The 27,596-nt window shown below is 43.4% G+C and overlaps 1 protein-coding gene across 3 annotated transcripts in view; it reads left to right on the top strand.

The window, feature by feature from the left end:
• Positions 1–659: 659 nt before the first annotated feature.
• Prdm4 (PR/SET domain 4) overlaps positions 660–27,596 on the top strand; it is a 38,260-nt gene continuing 11,323 nt past the window's right edge. Inside the window, exons 1-12 of one of the 3 annotated variants that reach the window (XM_085843071.1) lie at positions 664–848; positions 927–1,132; positions 4,729–4,862; positions 7,534–7,719; positions 10,087–10,881; positions 12,684–12,833; positions 13,905–14,044; positions 15,174–15,259; positions 16,363–16,490; positions 17,049–17,363; positions 18,970–19,138; positions 24,697–26,392. In XM_085843071.1, the coding sequence (XP_085699197.1) occupies positions 4,730–4,862; positions 7,534–7,719; positions 10,087–10,881; positions 12,684–12,833; positions 13,905–14,044; positions 15,174–15,259; positions 16,363–16,490; positions 17,049–17,363; positions 18,970–19,138; positions 24,697–25,009 (2,415 nt within the window). In that variant the 5' untranslated portion in view covers positions 664–848; positions 927–1,132; position 4,729 and the 3' untranslated portion in view covers positions 25,010–26,392. Of the gene's footprint in view, positions 849–926; positions 1,133–4,728; positions 4,863–7,533; positions 7,720–10,086; positions 10,882–12,683; positions 12,834–13,904; positions 14,045–15,173; positions 15,260–16,362; positions 16,491–17,048; positions 17,364–18,969; positions 19,139–24,696; positions 26,393–27,596 lie in introns of those variants that run through there. The other 2 variants (XM_029482831.2, XM_085843072.1) reach the window with 2 other exon arrangements.

Below are 27,596 nucleotides of genomic sequence, written 5' to 3'. Positions count from 1 at the left end.
ACACATGCCCATTTGCTTTCACATCCACATCCACCCACCCACTCATATGAATAAACATTATGTAAAAAGTTGGCTACCTAGCAGGTGTTGTGGTTCCAATGATCATTCTAAGTAAGCATTGTGCCTGTCGGTGCAGAAGGGACGGGAAGGCAAAGAGAGAAGAAGAAAACCTGCACAAATCCCAACATCATCTTTTATGATGTGGAAGCAGGGAAACTTCACACAGGGTACAAGAGTTTCAGAATCGAAACCCGATTACTCCTGGGCCACACCGCTGTCTGGCCCAATCCTATATTTAAAACGTTGTGTTATGTGGATTCACGCTTCCCTACTTGAGGCCATGCCGGCAATCTAGTCAGAAAAGCAGAGTCTGGAAAATCTTGGAGTTCAGAACGCACCCCTAGCACGTGTGTCAGTTCTGGTCTCCTAGCAACGGCGGGGCGATTACTCGGCGCTCGATTGGATCGGCACCCAGCTGAGCTGCAACACTCTGGGTGGAGCGTCTCTAAGCCCGCCCACTCCCGGGGCTCTGCGGTTCTCCACACGCAGAGAGGGGGCGGTGCGTATCCCCGGAAGAGCGGGTCAGAGCGCAGGCCGTGGGCAGGTAGCACGGACGCAGAGTGGCTGGGAAGCCGGAAACGGGCCCGGAGTGGCTGAGAAGCCGGAAAGGGGCCCCCGAGGGTGCGGCCCCGTGAAGGCGGCGGGCCTGACCGGGCGGGGCCGGGCGGGAAATGTTAGGAGAGCTGTAAGCCGGGCGCCGGGTCCCGGGAGGCAGGAGCGTCCGGGCCGACGTTCGGCCCGATGACGAGCCAGGCGGCTGGGCCAGTGCTCCCCAGCGCGGGCCTCAGGTGGGCGACGCGGCGGGGCGGGCTCGAGCGGCCCGGGGCAGGGAAAGGCCACGGCTGATCGCTCTTCTCTTCTTCCAGGTCGGCCAGTCCGGCTGCCAGCGCTTCTGGGAAAACAGCCCCGGGCGCCACCCAGCATGCCGGGCCCTCGCCGCGGAGCGCAGCCGCCGGCCCTCGGAGACGTCGGGCAGTGCGGGGAGGCGCGGCCACAGGCGGGATGTGGTAGCACGTGACACCGGCCCCAGCGCGCACCTAGCAGACGCCGGCCCCCTGCCCTGGACGCGCAGGTGAGCAGGGCAGGTCCCCGCGGCCGGGCCGAGGGAGCGGGGCGGACGCCGCCGGAGACCCAGTCTTTGTTTGGGTGCCTTCGGGCCACACGTGTGACGCGTAAATGGATTTGAGCACCTGAACCCAATAGAAATATCCAGAGTACTAGTTGGTTCCTGGGGTGATTGTTCTGAGTAGCCGTACATTGTTAGCTGCTTGGCACCTCCTTCCTGTCTTATTTTAGCTTTCGCTATTTTAATTTGGAATGTTACTGTAGTATCATCGTTCTTCACCTTTGTGGGTTTGCGGATTACTGTAGCCAGGGATGGTTTAGTGCGGAGGTGAAGTTTTTAAATTGTGCAAGTCTCGTGAACTAGAAGGTACTGTGTTAGCGGAGTAGTAAAGACGGAGCAGTATTTAGCTGGGTTCCCCCCCCCCAAAAAAGCTTTTAAAAGGCTGTCAATATAACGGGGAAGAGAAAACGTATTGACTGAAGTTATTGGAGCTGGTCGATGCATTTTGCAAAGTGGCTGTATTCCTGTTAGTTTCTTAAATGCCATTTCCAGAAAACAGCGTGAGGTCTGCAACCAACAAATAATCAATTAGGTCAGTTAGAAACATAAAAACAGCTAAGAATGATTGGCAGAAGACACAGTGATAAGACAGAAAGAACTCAGTATCCTTTAGGCCTTCTTAGGACGTGATATGAGGTTGGTAGAATGGCATTGCCTTGTTCAAGGGGAAAGTCCCTTGGGAGTCACTGTGCGCAGCATCCTTCCTGGTGTCTTCTGTCTTTGAGTACTTGTGACCTTTGGTTTATGGCTGTTGAGGTCATCACGTTTTGGGGACTCACATCAAACAGAAATCTGCTGAGCCTCTGTTACTAAAGTCCTGTTTGAACTGGTGTGAGAAGGTCCAGAATTTCCCACGGGTTATTATTGACGATGACGACAACATATAGACGTTCAGGAGCTTTAAGAATAGGAGGTGAAGCCACACGACACACTTAACTCTCCTCTAATAAGTTACAGTAATCTGAATGTTGTATTGTAGGCCTTGTGGTTCCTTTATGGTTGTATTTTAGGTATGGTTGCAGGTGGGAGAATTTAGAGAAGTCTGTTTTAAACTAGCTGGGCCTAGAGACTTTGCGAAAGTAGCAGTGGCTTCTTTAGGTTACAAGGAGTTTCCATTCTCCCGTGAGAAGTAACATCCTTTTGTTGATCTTTGGTCCTTCAGATAGTGTACCTCATTTGCCATGTGGTTCTAGCTGTCTCTCTGGGTGATGAGTGGGCGTGGCTTGAACATTTTTTGGATGTAGTTGATGTCCAAAAGCTAGTTTTACGATTACCATATAGATGGAGTGTAATTCTAGAAACAGGTCTGTGAAAAACTTTATACCCCACAGTTAAGCCAGGTTGTAATGTAAACAGGACTCGGAAAAAAAGCAAGAACAGTTTTGTTTGTAAATTGTTTCTAGGCTAAGAGATTGGAAATCTTAAATTAGGTTTGACTTCAAAACTCAGCTGTACCCCTGACTAGTTAGGTGATTTTAGATTTGGTTTGTGTGTGAGTGTGTGTGTGTGTGGGGGGGGTTGGTGGGTTTTTTTTGTTGTTGTTTTAAACCTCAAAATCTAGGCTTTCTTATGGTTAAAAGGGGACTAAGGTACCAGTCCAGGACTGGAGAAATGGCCCAGTGAATAAAAGCAGCTGTGTAGGGAGGCTGACAATTCCAGTCTGGTCACTCACAGAAAAAAGCTATATGCAGGAATGTGCATCTGTAATTCTAGCAGTCCTCTGGGAGATGGGAGTCGGATACAGGCGGTCACAGCAACAAGAGGGATCCTGCCTCAACAACGTGGAAGTTGAGAACTACCTCCTGACCACTAAATACATCCACAACCCTTTCAACCCATGTACATGTATGTTAATTAAAGAATAACAAAGTCGATCAGCGCTGTGGTTGCTATGACAAAATCCATGACAAGAAGCCACCTAAGAGAAGGCCGTTTACTTTGATGAAGCCCATCATGGTGGGGGAGGCAGTCATGTGGCAGCCTGTAATCTGGAAGCAGAGAGGAGCGTGGGCTGGGTTTGCTTCCTCACTTTACCTCATGCAGGGTCCTACCCCATTGAATGTGGGTGGAATCACCCTCAGAGACACACTCAAAAGTGTGTGCCTATGGGATTCTAAATCCACTGCTTGACAGTGATGATTTAACCATCATACAACCTCCGAGTGTGAGGGTTAGCAGGGGCAGGAGTAAATCACTTGCCCATTGTTTCTTAGGTACCCTAGGCGAACAGGAAGAACCTGCTGCAGTAAATGTGGAGTAAGGATGGGAGGTCACTGGAGAGCTCCTTTAACCTCCTTTAAGAAGGGTGGCTAGCTTCTGTAAATGATAAGATGGTGGTCTCTAAATTCTGATTAGAAACTAGTGTATGTGCATATATTTAAAATGTTTTCTTTTAATTATGTGTTTGTGTCTATGCCTATGTGTTTGTGTCTATGCCTATGCAGTGTGTGCAGGTGCCCTCTGAGGCCATAGGAGGGTGTGGAACCTCTGGAGCTACAGGAGGTTTCTGAAGCCATCTGATGACTCCTGGGAACCAAACATGGTTACTGGGGCCTGAATTCACGTCCTGTGGAAAACAGCAAAGGCTCTTAACCCAGCTATTTTCTTTTGAGACAAGATCTTGCTATGTAGTTTGCAGACTGACCACGGTAGTCTTGGAACTTCTGGCAGTCCTCTTGACCCAGCCTCCCTATTTTTGTGCCACCACACTTAGCTAAAACTACTGCCTCTTCATATCAGTATGACTCTTTTACGAGGCGGTTAGTGATATTGCATGATGGACTGTCTAGAAAAGGCAACTCTTTGACTTTTCAGCCTTCTGAAAATGGCCCGTGTATCAATAGAGTCTGAAGTGTCGGAACATCTCTGACTGTCCTTTGCAGGATGGCTGATGATGCCCTTTTACTGAACTACTTTCTGATTTGGGGCATATGTTGTATCTTTGACACTTAAATCCTCCCCTACCTTACTTTGCAGAATTAGTGTACAAATTCACAATTATTTCAGTAGACTTCTAGTAAAGCTTGCATGATGAACCTCAGTGTGTGAAGGGAGTAAGATTATTGTTACTCTGGTGTGGTTACAGATTTTAAGAAAATACTGATTCTTAGGGAGAGCATGGTACTTCCTTATGCCATCTGAGTCAGTCTCAGGCTTACTTAACTCACTATACAAAGGATTAGTAAAACTATTCCAGTACTTTAAAGATAATGCCTGAAAACTGGTTTGCGTTGATAAGCCAAATGGAGATAGTACCGTGAGAGTGACCTAACAGCAGAAACAGTAAGCCACCCTGACTAGTGCTGCTGACGCAGACTGGTGTTGGCGGTGTCTGCTGTGTGTAAGGTTTGGAACAAGGCAGATCGATTTCACCCTGTGTGTGGTCTGCAGCATTGACACCCATTAGTTAACTTGGAATCACAGTGCCTTGTGGTTTCAGTCATATGTGTATAAAGAGCAGTTGGTCAGGTCCTAGTTCCCCAGCCCTGGATTCTTGGCTCTTTTAACACGTGGACTCAATGGTCGTCTATGCTTTTTCCTAGGATGAATGACATGAACTTGAGCCCAGTGGGGATGGAGCAGCTGTCTTCATCCTCTGTGAGCAATGCCCTGCCAGTCTCAGGAAGTCACCTGGGCTTGGCTGCCTCTCCCTCTCACAGTGCCATCCCTGCCCCAGGTGAGTGGGAGGGGAGCCGCTGCCCTTGAACATTGTGTTGAGTTCTGAGTGTGCTAAGGGTAGTACAGAGAAACAAGAAAGTGCCCTCTACAAAGTATTATAGATAGAGTAGCAGCTTTTTTTTCTGATAGTCTCTTTCATCCAAAGCTGAAACTGACTTGGCTTTTTATTTGGGGTGTCTCACACTCATCTGGTTGACACTTTGACATCTTGTCCTTAATTAATAGAAGATCAGTTAGCTCTCCTCTGTAAGTTCCAAGCATTTGAAATCAGGCTTGTTTTCTTTTGGATTGGAAATTGAGCATCTGTAGAAGTGTACAAGGCCTGGCTTTATGGGAAAGTAGTGCCAGGGATGGAGGTCTTAAGTGGAACTTCCTGTGAGCTTGTGCATCCTCAGAAACACATGAAGTGTGCTTATTCTTCCTAGCCCATGCCTTAGTACACGGACTCCTTTTTTTGTTGTTGGGAGATTTTGTTTTGTTTGAGGACTGGTCTTACGTACCCTGAGCTGGCCCCAATCTTAATATAACCATGATAGACTTGCATTCTTGATTCTCCTGACTTCACCTCCCTAGTGCTGGGATTACAGGCATGTGCCACCACACCTGGTTCTGAAAGCCCTTTTATTGTCTGATTTTTCCTTTTCCTATTGAAATGGGAAATGAGTAAGCTATTGGTTCTTTTTTTTTTTTTTTTTTTTTAAATTATTTGACAGAACATTTTATCTTTTTATTTATTTATTTATTTATTATATGTAAGTACACTGTAGCTGTCTTCAGACACTCCAGAAGAGGGCGCCAGATCTCGTTACGGATGGTTGTGAGCCACCATGTGGTTGCTGGGATTTGAACTCTGGACCTTCGGAAGAGCAGTCGGGTGCTCTTACCCACTGAGCCATCTCACCAGCCCCAGCTATTGGTTCTTAAGGATATGTGGCATTGTAATGTTATATTGGACTTTGTGTTTAGTATTTTTAAACAATATGGAAAAGATGTTTAGTTCTTCATAGAAAATTATATCCTGAATTAATAAAATGTAACAGCCAAGTCATATATTAATTGAAATTAGCATCTCTTTTCTTAAAGTGCCAACAAAAGAAATTATAAAAAAGTTTATATATGTGATATGTACACGTATGTGTTTTGTCTGATTCTTGTTGGAAACACGGTGCTTCTTTACACATTAATAAACTGCAACAGGCCCAGAGTGACTTTTGTAAACTACATGTGTACCTGGTGCCCACAGAAGCCAGAATAGAGAGTCGGGCACTTTGGGACCCAAGTTGCAGATGGTTGTGAGCTACAATGTGGGTGCTAAGACTCTGGACTTGGGTTCTCCTGTAAGTGTAGCAAATGCTCTTAGCTGCTTAGCCATCTCTCCAGCCCCACAAAAAAACCAAAAAACAGAAACCCTCAAAGAGCCTAGTGGAATATTCTGTACTCTCGTTGTTTACAAGTGTAGGCAGGAAGAGCAGTAGAAGGCCAACCTTCGCCTTGAAACTCTGAAAATTGTTAACCCATCTGTTTAGTCCCTTAGCTAGTCCTTTTAGGAAACAGTCTTATTAAGAGGAAAAAGTTTATATTAAAAAAATACTCCCTCTGGCCAAAATATGCAGATCAGCACTGAGTAAGTTGGTGAGTATTCATTTGTGCCTGGTTAGGCACAGGGAAAGTCATTTAAGACTTTTGCAAATGAGTATAATCCGAGGTGGATATAGTCTAAGATCAGACTTTTTTATTGTGAAGTTTGTAGAGAAAGTGCTGAAAATATGCGCATACCGTTCTACATTTCACTTGAATCTGGATGGGTTCCAAGTACAAACATACCTGGTTTTTGTTTGTTACATTTTTAGACAGGATTTCACTATGTTGCCTAGGCTCAAATTCAAAATCCTTCTGTCTCAGCTTCTCTGGTTCTGGGATTACAATAATGCACCAACCATTCCAAGCATTTGGGAGTTTTAAAAGTGAAATGTATAGTCATAGAAATAGGAAAATAAACAAAGCTTTACAATAAGTTATCACTGCAAGAAACCATATTTGTGAATAGTTTTTGTTTTTTATATTTATTTATTTTAAAGATTCATTTTAAAATTTTATTTACTTGTAAGTATGCACATGAGGGCAGGTGCCTTGCATAGTGGCTTGTCCTGGAGCTGGAGTTACTTGATAAGGTTGCTGGCAATTGAATTCCAGTCCTCTGGACCAGTACATTCTCTTGACCACTGAGCCGACTCTCCAGACCTGCTTGTTGTTTTTGTTTTTAGTGTTATTTGTTATTTTTTCCCTCTTAGCTGTTATTTAAACTAGATTGTTAATTGTTTGGATATTTAGGAGAAACACAACTGGAGGATCAATTTAGCACTTTAAAAAACCCCTGATGTGCACTAATACACACTGAGCTAATTGGAGGGCCAGGTTTGTTCATCTGTAATCCTAGCACTCGAGAAGAGCATAGGCCAACCTGAGCTAAATAGACCCTTTCTGAGAAGTAATTTGGGGACTAGATTGTATGTTTTTGTTATAGATGTTGCCCAATAGCATCTTGGGTTATAAAGTGCTACTAGGGTGAGATTTTGTTTCTGTTTCTGGGAGTTCTAAGAGATTTTGTCAGTGGTTTTTAGGTACCAATCTTTTAATTAATAAAATTCCCCCCCCCCCCCCCCTTTTAGGACTTCCAGTGGCAATTCCAAACCTGGGTCCCTCCCTGAGCTCTCTGCCTTCTGCCTTGTCTCTGATGCTCCCCGTGGGCATTGGAGATCGAGGAGTGATGTGTGGGCTACCTGAGAGGAACTACACCCTACCTCCACCACCTTACCCTCACCTAGAGAGCAGTTACTTCAGAACCATTCTACCTGGTAAGTTTATAGTGACTCGTGGTTCTACCTGGTAAGTTTATAGTTACTCGTGGTTCTACCTGGTAAGTTTATAGTTACTCGTGGTTCTGCCTGGTAAGTTTATAGTTACTCGTGGTTCTACCTGGTAAGTTTATAGTTACTCGTGGTTCTACCTGGTAAGTTTATAGTGACTCGTGGTTCTACCTGGTAAGTTTATAGTGACTCGTGGTGGTTGGGGGTGGTGGTGGTGGGGAATACAACCAACTTTTGACCTCAGCGATTGGAGATTAGAGTTAACATCTTTTTCTCTCATCTTTGGATAGCAATCCCTGGGTTTTTGTGTGCTTTGCTTAAAATATGTACAAAGTTCAGTATTAAAGGACGCAAGTTGAGTCTTGCTAGCACAGTTTTTAGTTTGTAGTTTTTTAAATTGTTTTGTTTTGAAGTGGTGGGGATTGAACCTTATGGCCTTATGCATGCTACAGCTGACCCCCTTTTTATTTTGAGACTGGGCAACTACCTGCCTGTGTATGAGAATGACCTTGCTCCCAATCTTCTCGCTTTCCACCTTCAAAGTGCTGGATTACAGGCATGAGGGGCTTTTGGTTTGGTTTTGTTGTTGTTGTTGGTTTGAGACAGGGTCTTATTTGTAGCCCTGGAATCTGCTATTAAGACAAGGGTAGCCTCAAAGTGAGTTCTCTGCTCTGCTTCCTCAGTGTCAGAGTTATAGATGAGTCCTACCATGCCTGCTTTGTGTTACTATTTTTTTCTTTGCATCTGTATGTGTATAGTGTGCATGCACGTGTATGAGTGCACAGGTATCTGTTGATGCGTGTGCATATGGAGGCTAGAGGTTGATGTCAGTTCTCAGTTACCTCCCACCTTATGTATTGAAGCAGAGTCTTTCGCTGCATCCAGAACTTGCTAATTCAACAGCTAGTGTAACTGACCAGTTCACATCAGTGATCTGTGGGATTACAGGTGGGATACACAACATGGGATTTACATGTGTGTGTTGGGGATCTAGACTCTGATCCTTTGGCTTCCGTGGCTTTACCTACTGAGCCATCTTCAGTTCCCTGTGGTAGAGTGTTAATAGTTTTTTTATGAAGCAAACTATGATCACTGAATTTTGGTTCAGTGTTTTTAATTCTGTGCTTTAACAGCTACCTGTCTGGCTTAGAGTTTATTGACTTTTATTCTGTGATAAATGTATTGATACACTCTTTAGAAAATGTAGCAAGCAGGGAGAAAGGGAAGCCACATCTCTCCTTCTGGTATACTTTTTTTTTTTGGAGCATTAGTTGCTACAGTTTTTCATGATCAAGACTGTGATTTCTCTGCAATTGTGTGTCTTTGTACTTAGTATATTCCCCTGCTACTAGATGATTTTTCATAACCCTCATCCTGTCCTCTTTTTTTGAAATAGGCTATGTTGTTCTGGTGGGCCTAAGGACTCACTATGTTGACCAGGCTGGCTTTGAACTCACAGAGACTTGCCTGCCTCTGCCGAGTGCTGGGATTAAAGAGGTGTGCCACCGAGCCCGATAATGGTCTTTTTAAATGGCCTACCCCTGTAATTCCAGCATTTGAGAGGCTGAAGCAGGGAGACCAGGAATTTAGTCTAGACTTTGTCTCAGAAAAAAAAAAAAGTACTGATTGGATATTTAATGGTTTATTACATGAGTGGCCAGCTTGCTTTTTCCAGAATTTATGGTCACTGTAGCTGATGTCCTTAGGGGTGTCGTCTTTGTGTATATTTACAAAATACACTCAGGCGTTTAGGGAAGGTTGCTGTAAATGGTGTTTAATGCACGACAGTGTGGTCGTTCTGAGTTTCATAAATACACTGTGTTTCAGTATATACTCTCCCACTAGCAGTACTGCAGGTGACATCCCACATCCTCGGAACCACAGCTTTGAATTTGGGATGTAGTTCTTATAGTAAGACTTTTTTGAGGCCCTAGGTCTGATCCCAACCTGCTCCTGCTCTCCTCCCAAAAAATTTCTGTAATGGTTGTTTTGAATAGTTTAATGTGTTTTGATAGTTTTATGACAGAAGCTCTTAAATAATTTTATTATTTATTTACATTTTTTATAGAGCAAATTTTAGCATCTTTGGACCAAAGAATTGCAATCACATAGCTATTAGAGGTCGGTTTCATGTAAGTTGTTTCTAACTGGCTTCAGATAAGTTTCATGTGTTTAGGATCTGAGTTCCATAGAGAAACTCAGAATGGTATATGTGCTACTTATATAGTCGTCGAGTAAAGAAGTAGTAGGTTATTTAACTTAGCTATATTAGAAAGGAAAACAGTTCCTAATATTTGAAATTTTTTTATGTTTAACAATGTGCTAAATATCTCTGATATCTCTTTTTTTCCTCAGGCATTTTATCTTATTTAGCTGACAGACCACCTCCTCAGTATATCCACCCCAACTCTATAAATGTTGATGGAAATACAGCATTATCTATCACCAACAACCCTTCAGCACTAGATCCGTATCAGGCCAATGGAAATGTTGGATTAGAACTAGGCATTGTTTCAATAGACTCTCGCTCTGTAAACACACATGGTGCCCAAAGTCTTCATCCTAATGATGGTCACGAAGTAGCATTGGACACAACAATCACCATGGAGAATGTTTCTAGGGTTACCAGCCCAATCTCCACAGATGGAATGGCAGAGGAGCTTACAATGGACGGTGTTACAGGAGAGCATTCCCAAATCCCAAATGGCTCCAGAAGTCATGAGCCTCTCTCTGTGGATTCTGTGAGCAACAGCCTTACAGCAGACGCTGTAGGACATGGTGGTGTGATACCCATTCACGGGAATGGTCTGGAGCTTCCTGTGGTCATGGAGACTGACCACATTGCAAACCGGGTCAATGGGATGTCTGACAGTACCCTCAGTGACTCCATCCACACGGTGGCCATGAGCACCAACTCTGTAAGCGTGGCACTCTCTACCTCACACAACCTGGCCTCCCTAGAGTCTGTTTCCCTCCATGAAGTTGGCCTTAGCCTAGAGCCTGTGGCTGTCTCTTCCATCACGCAGGAGGTTGCCATGGGGACAGGTCATGTAGATGTATCCTCAGACAGCTTGTCTTTTGTACCATCTTCACTGCAAATGGAAGACTCCAATTCAAACAAGGAAAACATGGCAACCTTGTTTACAATTTGTGAGTGTGCTTCACTGTTTTCTTCTGGAAATACTTTTTTTGTGTGTTTTAAAATTGTATGTGTGTGAGGGTTTTTCCTGCATGCATGTACATGTATCACATGCATGCCTAATGCCGGCAGAAGCTAGGGCAGTGTTGGATTCCCTGGAACTGGAGTTACAGATGGTGAGCCAATGTGTGCGTTCTGGGAATCGAACCTAGGTCCTCTGCAAGAGTATCAAGTACTCGTAATTGCTGAGCCATCTCTCTGGATCCCAAATATTGGCCTTAAAAATACCATTGTCCTAACTAGTGTTTGTCATAGTCTGGTATTGGTTAACGATGTGAGGAATTGCATTTTGGAATTTTCTTTGCCCTCATAATGTCCTTTTTTTTAATTTGGTGCCATTTGCTCAAGTCAAATAAAGTACAGTTCAGTCGTTCTTACAGTGACACCCTGGAGTAAACAGACAATATAGTTGTGTCTGTATTTTCCCTATATTATTCAAGGTATTTTCCCAAACAGAGCGTTACAGGCATAAAACTTCACAATGATAATCTTGGTGATAAACTTTTTTTTTTTCAGCGTATGCCAGAAGAAAAAAGTTTCTGGATCACTTTTATAACTGTGGGCAAATGTAGGTTGATATGCAGTGATTTTTCCTAGAGTATAAGTTACCATGATTGGGCATGTAAAAGTTCTTTTTTATTAGGCAGCAACAAGAACCATATAAAATGGTTGATTCGTTGGTTTCACTGTGTGCTTAGTCCATGCAGGAAATTTTCATAGCTCACTATATGCTGTGCTCTGCCAGATGCAGGGGACAGGGCAGTCTACCTAAACAGTACAGACCACGAGGAACCTGTAGCCCATAGGAAGCATGGACAAGACACAGGCAGCTGTAGTACAGAAGAACAGTCAAAGCGTGACCATGAGAAGAACAACAACTAACTGGGCTGTGGAAGGGTCAGGGCACATTAGCCACAGAGGGCAGGCAGCATATGTGTTAGCATAGACCTGAAGACAGGCAAGATGGTAGGCAATTGATAGGAAGACAGGCATGGGCACCCAAGTGCCTAGAATGAAGAGTCAGAAATGGTTTAGGAGGCTGTGGGGTGGCTGTGGTGGAAAATGGGTCTGAGGGAACAGTCACCTGCAGAGACAAGCAGGAGCTGAACATACAGGGCTTTCAAGATCAGTGAAGGTTTTAAGAGTAAGGATTGGTATGGGGTTCTACTGCATTGTGAGCTGTTAGACTTATTAGAGGCAAGTATGGTAGGGAGATAATCTCCTTACAGTAGAAGTAGCTAAGATGAAGAAAGTAGAACATTTGTGGAGCAGTCATTGGAGCTTGGATGTGGGCTAAAGGGCTGGTGCTGAGGAGAAAGCTCAAGTTCCTGAATGAGACGCTACATAACTCGGTGCTGACAGACAGGTTGGGGAAGAGTACAGTGGTAGCTTATGGGAGGGAGAAGTGATGAATCCATTTTAGACATTGATTCATTGTGTAAGGTGCTCAGTGGAGATAGCGAGTGGAGCTCAGAGAGGGATTATCTGAAGGTAATCATGGCCGTGGCAGTGGGATGAAACTGTCAGCAAAGGGTACAAAAGAACTCGGCAATACAGTGAACAAGGTCGTCTAAAAGTGCAGAAGCCAGTCAGTGAGGAGCCCTATGTATTAGTCTTTAAAGTCTCCAATTAATAATAAGTGTAATTAAGATCCTTCTTACTGATTGCATTTAGTAATTGGCATTTGAATCCAAGTGGTAACTTAGTTTATGTGAACACCCATTTATTTGTCTTTGACATGTGCTGCCTACAGGGTGCACTCTTTGTGACCGAGCCTACCCCTCAGATTGCCCTGATCATGGACCAGTGACTTTTGTTCCTGACACACCAATAGAGAGCAGAGCAAGACTATCGCTCCCGAAGCAGCTTGTTCTTCGCCAGTCCATTGTGGGAACAGATGTTGGTAAGAATCTTGGAAGAAACCACACAATCCCATCAAATCTCCTTTATGGGACGGAGCTGTGAAAGTATGTGTGTGGAAGTAGTGACTAGTTGATCTAAAACTCAGTGGCTTCAAATTATAAACATTAGGAAGTAAAACTGTAAATGGTAGGGAATGGTTGACTTCTCTGATGGTGACAACAATACAGCCTCTGAAAGCTTAGGTGAGAATCCTCTCCTGAGAGCCAAAACCAACTAGAAGCACAAATCTTGGCCTGAGTCTGACAGCCTCTGTTCTCGGACATCCATCAACTACCAAGCCACCATGTTCACCATATTAGAAACTTGTTTTCTAATAAAATGTGAGAAATCTACCTCTGATAATCAGGTGTCACGAAGAAAATAAACAGACTTGTGTTTGTGTACTTGTGTAGCATTTTTCAGAAAGGAATTGTGATTATCAGGGCTTACTTACCCATGTCTGAATTTCACAGCTTCTGAATTACTGTGCCAGTCCTTTGAAAATGCAAAATTAGGTTTATTATTTTCAGCTACAGTTGGGCATAAATCTTGAAAGCACTAAACTGCTTAGATAATAGTCATGCATTATATTAAGTATAAGAAATTTTAGAAGCTTGATTTATTTGATATAGATTGCTATTTTTTGATAAAACATTTTCTGGTCTCTTGTTTACTCTAAAATAATGTTTGGAAACATGTAGGTTTTGTGTGTATACAGCAGGAATTTGATTTTGCTTATGCATTTCAATTTGTGTGTGTGTGTGTGTGTGTGTGTGTGTGTGTGTGTGTGTGTGAGAGAGAGAGAGAGAGAGAGAGAGAGAGAGAGAGGTGAAGGTCAGAGAATACCTTTTCAGAAGTGGAGTTCTGTGGGTGGAACTCAGGTCATCAAGGTTTCATGACAAGTGACACTGAGCCATCTTGTTGGCTACTTTGTCTGTTCCTTTAGCCTAGGACCTACACGTCTTAGCTGTCTCAGGACTGTGGACACATCAGAAATGTTAGCTTTGGTGACCGTGAGATTCTTTGTCTGGGTTAAGTGCCTGCCTCTCAGTAGGTTTAAATCATTGTGTAGTTGGTGTCCTTCCACTGATAGGTGTATGGACTGCAGAAACCATTCCTGTGCGGACTTGCTTCGGGCCTCTGATTGGTCAGCAGAGTCACTCCTTGGAAGTAGCAGAGTGGACAGACAAGGCCATTAACCATGTCTGGAAGGTCAGTGCTGAAGAGATTCCTCGGACTCCTGGCTGCTGCTGCTGCTGCTTTTTGTATCCCAAGCTGACCTCACACTCTTTGAGTCCTCCTCTGCAGCTTCCCAGATGTTGGGAGTGGGCCATGCCAACACCGTGCGTGACATTTCTGGGGGCAGTTTTCATTGTTTAAAGCATAGCCAGTCAAAATTAGATAGAACTGAGTGCACTTGTGTCCATTGTTTGTATTTCATTTTCTCTTATTTCCGGTATAAACAGCTGTTGAACAAATAGGGGATAAACTGATGCAGTTTTCATTTTATAGATTAATGCAATGATTCCGATCTCTTTTAAAAACACATCTTTATCTTATATGTTTGGGAATTTTGCCTAAATGTATGTGTAGCACTTGTGTGCAGTCTATGGAGCCCGCAGGAGAGTATCAGAGCCCCTGGAACTAGCGCTATAGACAGTTGTGAGCTTCCATGTGGGAGCTGGGACGTGAACCCAGAACCTTGCAAGAGTAGCTAGTGCTCTTAACCACCAGGCTATCTCAGCTCCAATTTGAATCGTTTATACATTTTGATTTCTTATGACTGCTGAGGCTATGAACTTTGTTTACAAAATAAAAGTTATTTTTAGTTAACTAAACATTCCTTCAGTATTTGGCTTAGGAAACAGTTTTAGAATTAGCTACGATTATTTCTCTAGTTTCCTAATGTGAATGTAAGGTTTTGACGTCAATAGCTGTATCAGTAACATATTTATATAGAATCTAACAGATGGGGGCAGAGTTGAAACAGTGAGGTCGTGTATGATAGGGAACTTTACTTTTAATGTCTGACTGGGAAAATGGGTGGATAGCGCTCTGCCTTCAGGAGACAGTCATCCCGACTGTCACTATCTGGTGTTTTGATAAAGATGGATAGATAAGTAGACTGTAGCTTAATGTTTTTAGCCAAGGTACTCAGAGTGAAGTCATTCTGTACACGGAGCAGCACCTGGAGACCTCTAACCACTTGCTTATATTTCTGGAAACGGGAAAGGTGGCGAGATAAGCATGGAGAGAGAGAGGGCCCTAATTCGCACTAACTAGCTGAGCAAATGAAAGGTTATCAGTTGACTGTACATGTGTGCTTGTCTTCTGTTGGCAGATATACCACAATGGTGTCCTGGAGTTCTGCATCATTACAACCGATGAGAATGAGTGTAATTGGATGATGTTTGTGCGCAAAGCCAGGTAAGGCTGCTTTAGTAACGAGGTCACTACCATTGGGGTGGAGGTTCAGTAGTACACTCAGCATAAGCTATGGAAGACTGATGAATACACGTTGCCACTAGGACCTTGAAGTCCTTAAGCCCAAGCCTTTCAGCATTTCCAGTCTAGTAGCAGCTGACTGGTGGTGGCTATAAAACAATGTCTTTTTAAAAACATTTTATTTGGTTTCTGGGCAATAAGGAATGATACCTGAGTTTACAAGTAAATGCCTCTTCATATCACCAGTAGTCTTTTTCAGGCTATTACTAGAGTTAATTTTTGTTAGCTTTCTATCTTCATAAATATTTGTCATAGGGAATTTTTAAGACTTCATGGATATTGTGACTCAGGCCTAAAATGACCAGCGACCAGCACTTGGGAGCCTGAGGCACGAACCTCTGCACGTTCTGGGCTGGGCTACATAGCAAGCCCTAGGTTAGTCAGCACCAATTAGGACCCAGTCTTAAAATAAGCAGGCATGCTTCGTTTTCATTTAGCTTTGGTTTGTTTTGAGATAGGATCTCATGTACGTCAGTCTGCCTGGTATTTGGAGCGGTGCTCCTGTAATGAATCCTGCCTCTGCCTCTCGGGGGCTGGGATTACAGGTGTGTGTTGCCCGTGCCTTGCTACTTGCTCATATTGCATCTCCTAGCAGACTGTTGTTTCTGACTAAAGGAATGACTACCTACTACCTACATACTACAGCAAGAATTATGTTTCTTCACAATCTAATAGGGAGGGTAGAGTTATAGAAACAATAGAGAAAATAGTTCTGTCTCAGCTTTCACTGGATTCTGCTTACAGAGGGTATGGTATGATGTGTATATATCTCAGAATTACTGTACTCGAGGGGCAGCAGATGGAGCTTATTGATAGAATTTCTGGGCTAGAATGTGTAAAGCTTTAGTTTGAACCACAGCACTGAGGAAAAAGTATCCTAAGCCAATTGTGGAAGGTACTTGTAGCCCTAGCTATTTAGAAGGTTGAAGCAGGAAAGTTAATTGAGGCCAGAAGTTTGCAACCAGCCTGCGCAACATAATGAGACCCTTTCTCTTATACTTGATCTATTGAATGTGGTTATGTAGGAACCGTGAAGAACAGAATTTGGTGGCCTATCCCCATGATGGGAAAATCTATTTCTGTACCTCACAAGACATCCCTCCTGAAAGTGAGCTGCTTTTCTATTACAGCCGCAATTACGCTCAGCAGATAGGTAAGTCTGTGAGGCTTGTTCTCAAGACTCTAGCGCAGTTCATCAGTGACTGGGAGGAGAATTGGATCTTACAGTGGCGGCTGTATGAAAGCAAGCTGCTGGCTCTGCGGGTGGTGACAGAAGTCAGACTTCTCCACTAGGTGGATGTTGCTGTTTCAGATAAACAAGCGTTTGTTGTAGGACTTTGAATCAGGACTTGTAAATCCCTGAAACTGTTCTTTGAACTTCTTGAGAGTTAGCAAAGCCCCTTCCGTTGGATTTAATGTGCTTTTCTTTCTACTGTGTCACATTTATAGGTCTACTTAAGAGTTTGTGTGCACTACAAAAAGTAAATGGTTTCTCCAGGAAAATAGATGGTGTCAATTCTGTGTTTACCCAGTGCTTCCTGTGTGCACTGTTTTTAAATGATAGGAGTATGGCACTGAACAAGGCTTCTTAATTGACAGGGAGTGAGTGAGTCAGACATTTTGGTAGAAGGAAATTGTAATCGTCAGTTATTAATGTCAAGAATAATTTTGAAATTAAAGTAACAGGAAATACTGATTTATTTTTTTAAAGGTGTTCCTGAACACCCAGATGTGCACCTCTGTAACTGTGGCAAGGAGTGCAGTTCCTATTCAGAGTTCAAAGCTCATCTGACCAGCCATATCCACAATCATCTCCCTAGCCAGGGCCACAGCAGCAGCCATGGGCCAAGCCACAGCAAGGAAAGGAAGTGGAAGTGTTCAATGTGCCCCCAGGCTTTTATCTCGCCTTCCAAACTCCACGTTCACTTTATGGGTCACATGGGTATGAAGCCCCACAAGTGTGATTTTTGTAGCAAGGCTTTTAGTGATCCAAGCAACTTACGGACACACCTCAAAATACATACAGGTAAGCTGTATTGAACCATTGGCATGGAGTTCTCATAGTAGGTAGAATTTGCAGCCATAAAGACTTGGCAGAAAGAAATTACTGAAGGTAGAGTTGAAATATGTCATCGAATGTATGCAGATAGCTATGGGATGTCATTGGACTGTAAGCCTTGTGAGGTGGAAACCTGAGGCTCCTAAGGGTGATACTTCAGGTTACCAAGGTATTTTTCTAAGGAGTCCTTTTGTGCAGTTTGAAGGAGCCCGGTTTTTATATTTGAGCTTCCAGTTTCTAAACTCCATGTAAACCATCTCTAAACAAATTACTTACTTGTATTTTATGTGTATGAACATTTTGCCTGTATGTGTACCACTTGCAAGCAGTGCTTGTGGAGAACAGAAGAGGGCGGGCATCCATCCCTGGAATCTGAGTTATAGATGGTTGTGAGCTGCCGTAGGGTGCTGAGAATTAAACCCAGGTCCTCTGAAACAGTAGCCAGATAGCCAGTAAGTACTTTTAACCATTAGCCATCTCTCCAGCCTCTCAGCTCTTCCCTCTTCCCCCAAATCTCAGAATAACCAATGCCGTCTTAACTTTCCTGATCGAATCATTTGTTCTACAGATCACTAACAGGAAGTTTCCTTTTCAGCCTGTTGTTTTAAGACTGGGCAGTTGGAGGAGAGAACAGGTGTCCTGAAGAAGCTAAACACCCACTGTAGTTTTCCTTCCTTCCTTCCTTCCTTCCTTCCTTCCTTCCTTCCTTCCTTCCTTCCTTCCTTCCTTCCTTCCTTCTTTCCTCCCTCCCTCCCTCCCTCCATCCCTCCATCCCTCCCTCCCTCCCTCTCTCCCTCTCTCCCTCCCTCCCTTGCTCCCTCCCTCCCTCCCTCCCTCCCTCCCTCCCTTCCTTCCTCCCTCCCTCTCTCCTTCCCTCCCTCCTTTCCTTCTTCCCTCTCTTCTTCCCTTTCTTCCTCCTTTCTGCCCCCCCACTCCCAATTTGCTAGCCCTTGTCCTAGAATTTTCTAAAATATACTTGGAAGGATTTGAATTCAGTTTTGCTTTGTGAGATTATACTGTGGGTTTTTTTTTTTTTTTTAAGAAACAAAAATACAAATTATTCAATGGAAAGGCCTGTAGGCCTGTAGATAGGCTCTATAATTTGTTGAGTTATCTCTCCTTTTTGAAGTGAGTCATTATCCCAGGTTAGCACCATGCTTTCTGAGGCTGATCACCATACTTGGCTCATAGGTGCTGGAATTGAATCCTGGGATTTAAGTAGGCCAGACAAGTACTTCACATGGTTACATTGCTAATCCCAAGTTCTTTTAACTAGGTAGGGACTGGTAGCATCATTTTTTTCCCTCAAAGTTTGTATGTGTGCCAGCTGCAAACATACGCATTTTTAGATAAGAGGTCTTAGGAGGTCAGACTTACTGGCCTTGCTAGCTTTCGTTTAGGTTATAAATGGAATGGCTTAGACTGTTTGTAGATAGACACTGTAGGTGAGTGGAGTACCAGGCCTGAGTCAGTTCTGCTTGATTCTTTTTGGGCTGTTTCTCCAAATTTACCTGCTTGTCAGAGAATCTGTAGTTATTTTATTCTCAGTATGATGTCCTGGAATCATTTGCAGGTCAGAAAAATTATAGGTGTACTTTGTGTGACAAGTCTTTCACGCAGAAGGCTCACCTGGAGTCTCACATGGTCATCCACACGGGTGAGAAGAATCTCAAGTGTGATTACTGTGACAAGCTGTTCATGCGGAGACAGGACCTCAAGCAGCACGTGCTCATCCACACGCAGTGAGTATCCTGTAGTGAGGATGCTGCTTGTCGGGGGTGATCCACTGTGTGTGCACGCCTGAGCCTGAGGTGCTGGGTGTGCATCTGCTTCTCCCTTATAGGTTAGGGTCCAGAGAAACCAAGCAGTCCTTTGTCAGAGTCCCGCCCTGACACCCAGGTTCTGAGGTGGGGCACAGTCCTCCGGCTATTACATTTCTATTATTGTTATGGGGGCCAGAGCTGATGGTTTCTGGCAGTTGACTCCTGCTAATAGCAGCAGGGGGTTAGAAAAAGAAACTTAATTACTTGGGCTCTTTAACTCAGGGGCTTCTCACTGGCCAGTTGGAGCTCATTAACTTCCTGAGCCAGAGAGAAAGAAAAAGGATAAAGAGAAAGTCATATATACACACCTACACACTCACTGACTCTTGGGTGTACCTGACCATCAGTTTCATCAATTTTACAAGTGCGCATGCATATACATATGTACTCTATACACACACACAGATGTATAGAGTACATATGTATATATGAACATATGTACATACCTACAGACAGACATATATGCATATATCCACATAAACAGGTTTGATGGGTGGGGCAGAGCCCCAACAGCCACATCTTATTTTTTCTCAGCCTTTTTATAGCTTCTTAGACAAAAGTTCTTTATAAAATTACCTCACACATAAGATGTTGCATAAAAAGGAGTTACAGAAGGATGTTGATAGTAAGTTCAAAGCGGTGTTTCATTCTATAAGCTCCTAAGTTCAAAGCAGCAGTTTCATGTGACCTTGCTTTTTATTTTATTGTATACGTATGGCCTTATCTTTGACTTGACCTAGAATGAATGTTTTTTCTTGATCATAATTTGTCCCAAGCCTACTTCTCTTCTTAGTGCAATTTATGAAAGCTCATTGTGCTCCTTATTCTACAGCCTTTACTTACTAGTCTATGAGGCAGAGGCATGTTCTAGTCTTAATTCTTATTTTATTTTATTTTTTGGTAAACCATCTCCTTAAACTTTCTTCCTAAAATTATTTGAATCAAATCAGGCGTTCTGTAAAGTTATTAATTCAGCTAAATAACATTATTATATGAAAGTACATCTTTATATTGATCTGTAGGAAATTTGCCAACAGGTGGCCTGATGCCCAGGAATTATTAGGCTATGTAGTAGTGGCAGGAAAGGCATATCAGCTGTGGGAAGCAGTCCTATGACGAAGTATCTAAGGTCCATGCCTCTCAGAGTACACCCATCCCAGCCGTGCACAATGCTGGGCCATCTCCAGAAAGCTCACCTGCTTACCATATAGCCTTTCCTGTGTGTCCTGTGCCAGTCCTTAGGCCATACTGTGGAGGATTTCACTTCTGTGTTTCTGTTCTTATTTTCATACGTTCTTTGTATTCATTTTATCCATGTTTTTAAAACAGTAAGTTTTTTAAGCCACCTCTTTGATGCTTGATGCTCATTGTTGTGCTGGGGACAGAGATAAAGACATTGCCCTTATCTTTAGAGAGCTACAACTTGGGAAAGTGAAATAAATAAGTCAGTCATCACCATGCTGAAGACCATACAAAAGCAGTGCTTGAGCCTGATCTAGCACTATACTCCTGTGATCTCATCCACTCAGGAGACTGAATCAGATAGACTGTGAGTTAGAGGATAGTCAAAATAGAAATAGAGGGTGCTGGAGAGGTGGCTCAGTGGTTAGGAGCACTACTCTCAGAAAACATGTATTTGATTCCAAGCACCCACATAGAGGCTCACAACAGACTATAACTCCAGTTCCAGGGGTTCCAGCATGCCTCTTTTAGGCACTGGGCTGGCAAGTGGTGCACAGACATACATGCAGGCACAACATTCATACACATGAAATAAATCTTAAAGCTGGATGATGGTGGTGCAAGCCTTTAATCCCATCACTTGGAGGCAGAGATATCTGTAGGTTCAAGCCCAACTCAGTCTACAGAGCCAGTTTCTAGGACAGCCAAGGCTATACTACATAGAGAAACCCTGGCTTGAAAAACAAAACAAAACAAACCCAAACCAAACAAAACAAAATCTTAAAAACAAAGGGTTGGCAATACAGCTAAATAATATAGCAATTATCTGGCCTAAGACCAGGGGTCGGGTCCCCATTACTGAAGAGGGGCGCATAAGCCAGCCTTGGTGATCAGCCGCACTCCCTAGTAGTTTTAGCTTAGTCTTAAGATCAGTTAGAATTAAGAAAATAGAAAGGATGAGGAGTTAGGATGATATTCTAGGCGGCAGCAAGGGTGTGAAAATACCATAGGCAGAAACATAAAAAAGCAGAGAATATCGAACGTGTTTCTCTGTGTTAGAAAATACTACTTTGGAGAAAGTGGTGAGAGGCAGACTCTACAGCATAAGCAGTCTCATTTTTTGAGATACAATCTCATGTATTCCTGGCTGGCCTTGAACTCACGGCATAGTTAGAGATGACCTAATAAGGGAATCTTAAGTGCTGTGATCACAGGCATGTACTTGTTGTGCAGTGTGGAGACCCAACACAGGCTCTCAGTGCTAGGCAGGCACTCTGCTGAGCTGTATCCCTGTTGAAACTCTACCAAGGGAATTACATCTCATCCTCAGAATAATGCTGTGCTGGGAATAGATTTGACTCCCCTACCCACTGCCTGCTGGGCAGTCCTGTGCTAAGGCCGTGTGTGTGTGTGTGTGTGTGTGTGTGTGTGTGTGTGTGTGTGTGTGTAAATTGTGGTTAATAGAGAAACAAGCATTTTTTTAGGTGTTTAGTAATATTAGTTATATGTATGTAGTTGTGTGGGCATTTATGGACTTTAAGGAAAGGGGTATCATTATTTGGTGACATACCTCTTCTGTTTTAGAAGGACAGAGGATAATTCAAGGGGAACAAAGGGTTGGGGGGCAGAACGTTAGGCAGGAGATTGCCTAGGAATGTTTTACTAAATTTGGGTGTAAAACAATGGTCTGACCTGCTATTAGTCATAGTGGTAGTAGGCAGAAGCAGTGATAGTCTTTTCCTCAGCTTTGAGCAAGGGTTGACGGACGTGACGTTCACTGTAAACTTTATATTCTAAAGAACCTCTTTGGTTTCAAGAGGACTCAGGATCTAGTGTAGTTCTCAAAAGGACTTTTTTTTTTCTCCTACTTTTTTGCTTAGAGAATTTTGCTTAGCCTAGTTTGATCTCAAATTCCTGATTAGCTGGGGTCACAGATAGGCACTACTATATTTGCTGTATCATCCCAAAAAATGTTTTAAGCATTTATTTGTAATGTGCTTGTTTGTGTGATGCATACATGCCATGGTACTCATGGAGGTCAGAAGACAACTTATGGATGCCCCCATCCTCCATGTGTGCCTTGGGGATTTACCTCAAGTTATCAGGCCTCAGGCAAATGTCTTACTTGCTAAACCTTGCTGGCCCTATAGAGGATCTTTTACAACAGTCTTCATTAGTTTCATTGATCGTGTGAAATTCTGAGTATCAACTAGAAGTTGTACAGTATGAGAGGTGAGAAGATCTCTAGGGTCATGTACATGCTGTCCTCGGTGCAGCAGCAGCAGCATCCCAGCGGGAGGAAGTGGCCACGAGTGCACTGCAAGTTGGGCACTTGGCAGAATGAGCCAGTTCCCTGCCCTTGACTCCAGAGCTGTGAGGAAAGAGCACTGTTTGCTATGCCCCAGCCCCTGGTTGGAGGATAGGTGGTGAGAGGGATGTAAGTGAGAACAGGAACTTCAGTTTCTTCCTCTTATTTTAAGACACATTTCTAGGCTCCATATTCTCTGCTATATCTAAACCCAGTTCTAAAAAGCTCCACCTCACCCTGGAGGTTAGGGCTTCAAAATAGGAAGTTAGGGCTTTGGGAGATGGTAGGGAGAGACTCAGTGCTAACACTGCCCGTTATAAACATGGGGATGTTAACAACTGATGACAGGGTCCCTCCCACCTTAGGGATTTTTTTTTTTTTTTTTGAGACAGGGTCTGTATAGCCCTGGCTATCCTGGAACTCACCTTGTAGACCAGGCTGGCCTCGAACTCAGAAATCTGCCTGCCTCTGCCTCCCAAGTGCTGGGATTAAAGGTGTGTGCCATCATGCCTGGCTCACCTTGGGAATTCTAATGTAACTGGCCTAGGACTAGAGCCCCAGCCTAGCATTTTCCGTTCCTTCCCCCACTGTCTTGAAGTGTGGTTATAGGAGTGTACCTCCACAGCTAAATTTGCCCTCATTATTCTTTAATACTTATTTTATTTTTTTTATTTTTATTTTTATTTATTTATTTATTTATTTGTTTGTTTGTTTTTTTTTTTTTTTAAGAAATAATGACCTTTATTACTGAGAAGTGCAAAGCTTAGAAACATCTTGTGCCTTGGCCATTAAGACTTATTTTAAACTCATTGTATTTGTGCACACATGAGTAAGGCTGTAGAGGTCAGAAGAGGGAGGGCCTCAGATGTCCTCAAGCTGACAGGCAGTTGTGGGACTTTCAAGGTGGGTACTGGGAACTGAAATCAGGTCCTGCAAAGGCAATCCACACTCTTGACCCCTGAGCCCCTGCAAGACTTGCTGTTTTTAAAAAGGTCCCCATGAGACTGTATACACACTGTGGGACATACTAATTTTCAAAATGTCTCTGGCAGATGGGGATGTTATTTCTTTCTGAATACCACACAGTCAAGGTAGTATTGGGGGAAGTTTTGTTCTGGGTGAGCTTCTATTAGCCTCTGTTCTTTAATTCTGACATCTGTCCTCTGCAAAGGTTTAAACATAGGGTTAATACTTCTTTTTTTGGAAGGTAGGGGGTGAAGGTATGTGCTGTGAATTGAAACCAGGATCTTCCACAGGCCAGGCAAGGTATGTGCTCTACCACTGAGTTACATCCCCAGGCTCTGACCACTCTATAACATAATGGCTTCTTATGTAATGTGTGGTCAGTCATGTTTCCATATAGTTCTCTTTTTATCAGGGCATATGTCTTTATACTCTGCAGCTTGGCCTACTGGTTAGTTTCAAGTTGATCCCTCAGAGGTGAACACAGGGTTTTATGATTTGTTTAGAACAAGAGTTGGAGTTCTGTGCTTGCTTAGTGTGCATCAAACAGCAGAGCTTTCATCTTTTTTGACCTTGAAGGTGGAAGCACTTTTGATCCAAGTGTATATTTCTCCTGTGTATATCCCCCAACTGTCTGTCTGTCTGTCTGCCTATCCATCTATCAATATAAACCTCTATGTATGTATGTATGTAACGTATATGTATACACACACACACACAGAGATGTAGATATTCTTGATTATGAAAATATAAAACTGAAAGCCACTAGATATCTATGAAGACTCTCTGTAAATACTTCATATTAATGGAATGGAGCAAACTACAGGTACTTGGGCGCCTTGAGTGAATATCACAGGCTTCATTTTCAGTGAAAGAAACCTACACTGGATGGTCCTGTTTGCATAGTACTCTAGAAGGGAAAAGCAGCCTGGTTCTTAAAGTTCCTATAAAGGCCTGAGATTACGGAACTTATGTGGCTTGATTGTTTACACACCAAGCAGATGTCACTCTTGTGTTTCTCTAGAGAGCGCCAGATCAAGTGTCCGAAGTGTGATAAACTGTTCTTGAGAACAAACCACTTGAAGAAGCATCTCAATTCTCACGAAGGAAAACGAGATTATGTCTGCGAAAAATGCACAAAGGCTTATTTAACCAAGTACCATCTCACTCGCCACCTGAAGACCTGCAAAGAGCCCACCTCCAGTTCCTCTGCACAGGAGGAGGAAGAGGAGGATGAGTCAGAGGAGGAAGATCTCCCAGACTCCATGAGGACAGAGGACTGCAGGATGAGCAGTGCTATTTACTCAACAGATGAGTCTCTCTCCGCACATAAATAGGAGGAGAGAGCAACTGCTTTGGACGGAACACACATTGGTAAAACAAAACCAACCCACTGTTAGAAGTGGACGAAGTGGGGATAGCTAAAGCACTTACAGAGGAATGTCCAGTGGATTCTTTAAGATGGACTGGCAGATGAGGCATGCATCTGTCCTACTTTTCAGTAATGGGTGGCAATGAGAGGGCCAACTTTTACTATCTGTTCTTTATTTACATGTAATTTGGGAGATGTATTTATGCTTGAGTCAAAGTGCCCCTTTGTCCACACAAATCAGATTTCTCTCATTGTTCCACTTTCCCCCCAGCCAACGTGACTTGAGCCATCCCACTGCTAACTACACATGAAGCACTGATGTATGCATTTCAGAGAGAATTGTAACCGCTGTGCAAGTGTTAGGAGGACTGTAGTTAGTTAAAAAGGAACACCTGCCTACCTTCTGGCTCCTGCCCCTCAGTCTCAGCAGGGGTTGAGAGGGCAGGTAAAGAAGCAGGTGTGGGTCAGAGGACAGTGGCTGATGGAGGAAAAGGTCCAGAAGCAGCCCACCTTTGACAGAAGCCAAGGTTAGCCACGTGGTTATGTGTATGTGCACATCTTTGTGGTCTAGCCATGTCTCTTCAGGAAAGCCTTCAGTCTTTCAGAGAGGACCTAGAACATTAACAGTGTTCAGATAGTGCATGCTGGGTAGTCTCTGGTCAGCAAGTGCACATGGGCTCGCCTGACAACATTGGTTCTTCTGCCCACAGGAGGAAGGAGGGGAATGGTGGTGGTTTGTTTTTTTGTTTTTGTTTAAATGTAGGTTTGCTTTATGAAACCATTAAAATGTTGCTAGCTGAAAGCAACAAGCAGTTCCAAATGCATTGTGGGTTTCAGTTAGGCCTTCCCAGTTGTCTTCCTTGTTGCTGAAGGTCCTCACCAGCTTAGAGGATACCAAAGGATTTGGAAGATGGACAAGGCTTATTAGTCACTCCCTGTGAGCAGGCATACCCAGCTTTCCTCCAGAAGCAGACACCCTGAACTTGACAGGATTGATGGAACACGCCTTCCTGCTCCTTTAAAGGCTTGAGCAGAGGACTCTGCTGGGAAGGTTTGCTGCTAATGTATTTATAGAATGAATGTATTTCATTCAAACCTGTATTCCTCTAGGAAGAATTAAAGTCATTTTTAATGAAAATATGGAATTTGTCATGATCTTTTGTGGAAGAAGGGCTTGAAGGTTAAAAGAAAGCATTTCTTAGTTTTGGCTTTGAGATCATATCCTGATTGTTTCTGTGCAATGGTGCTCAGACTGCACCTGGGTTTGTAGCCTCTCCTCCCACCCTCTTAAGGTGGGGCTTTACTGTCTCCTTGGAAACTAGCAGCTTGAAGGCCAGTGCTGGGGGTGGCTGCTAAGACTAAGGTATCACCATTAGTGTTACAAGTGATTTCTCCCTTAACTCAGGAGCACGGACAAGGTGAATTCTTTTATTGCTCTGCACAGAGATGCTCCTCAAAATAATTAAGCTAAATACCCCAAACCACAAGACAAAAGGAAGGGCAGAAAATCCTTGTTATAAGGATATAGCTTCTACTTTTTAACCTCTTGGGTTTAAGTGGCACATTTTAAATTATTATTATTTTGTTTTGTTGAGACAGGGTTTCTCTATATAGCCCTGGCTGTCCTGGAAGAGCAGTCATTTTGCCAGTCCCACTTTCTGCTTTGTTACAGGTCATGCTCACTATTGCTGTTGGGTCAGTTGTCACAGTGTCAGCCAGGATATGGTAAATGTGTGCTCTGGATCCAGCTCAGTTCTTAGCTGGGATTTATTGTGGGGTGATAGTTTGTAACTTTAGCCAAATTACATGGCCTATTTGGTGCCTCTTAATAACACTGTATTTTATACTTGCCAACCTTTGTTTCATGTTAGTACAGATCTAAGATAAACTGGATACATGATAACCCAGGAAGTAAAACTTTGGAAGTTAGACAGGAATAATTCCTTCTCTAGGCTAGAGATTATGGTTGGTGAGTCGCTCATACTTCTTGTCACATGTGCTGAGGTTCAGAGTGCCATTAGAGGCAGCAGGATGTCATAGTCTAGGTCTATACCAAGCATTTTAAGCTGGTGACCTGGGTACAGATGTGTAAGAAATGTGCAAGAAGTGCTCTCACCAGTTTTCTGAGAAACAGACCTGCCAGCAGCTTTTTAGTCCATCAGTTCCATGAACTTTAATTGTCCCGTCAACTTATCTCCTGGAAGCACACGAAGAATGATCTTTCTTTATACACATAGCCAGTGTCTCTATGGATTAAATTGTCTTCCCCTATTGGTGTTAAAATCTTACACTTTAGTATCTCAGATGTAACTGTCTTTGGACATTTAGTCAAAGGTACAACGAGGCCCTGACATTGAATCCCTGTGCAATGATTGGTATCCTTTTTCGAATAGCTAAGTTTGGATAAGGACTCATGCAGAAGAAACATGATGGATGCCTACAAGGCACTCAGCCACTAGGCAACCCTGCCAGTGCCCTAGCCACTGTCTAAGCACACCTCTGAGAAGTGGCCTAGCCACTGTCTAAGCACACCTCTGAGAAGTGGCCTAGCC

This window comes from Mus caroli, unplaced genomic scaffold (genome assembly GCF_978045245.1).
Source record: "Mus caroli unplaced genomic scaffold, Mus_caroli_1 scaffold_9, whole genome shotgun sequence".
NCBI classification, from domain to species: Eukaryota; Metazoa; Chordata; class Mammalia; order Rodentia; family Muridae; genus Mus; species Mus caroli.
The sequence above is the reverse complement of the archived record's forward strand: the minus strand, read 5'-3'. Positions and strand labels throughout refer to the sequence as shown.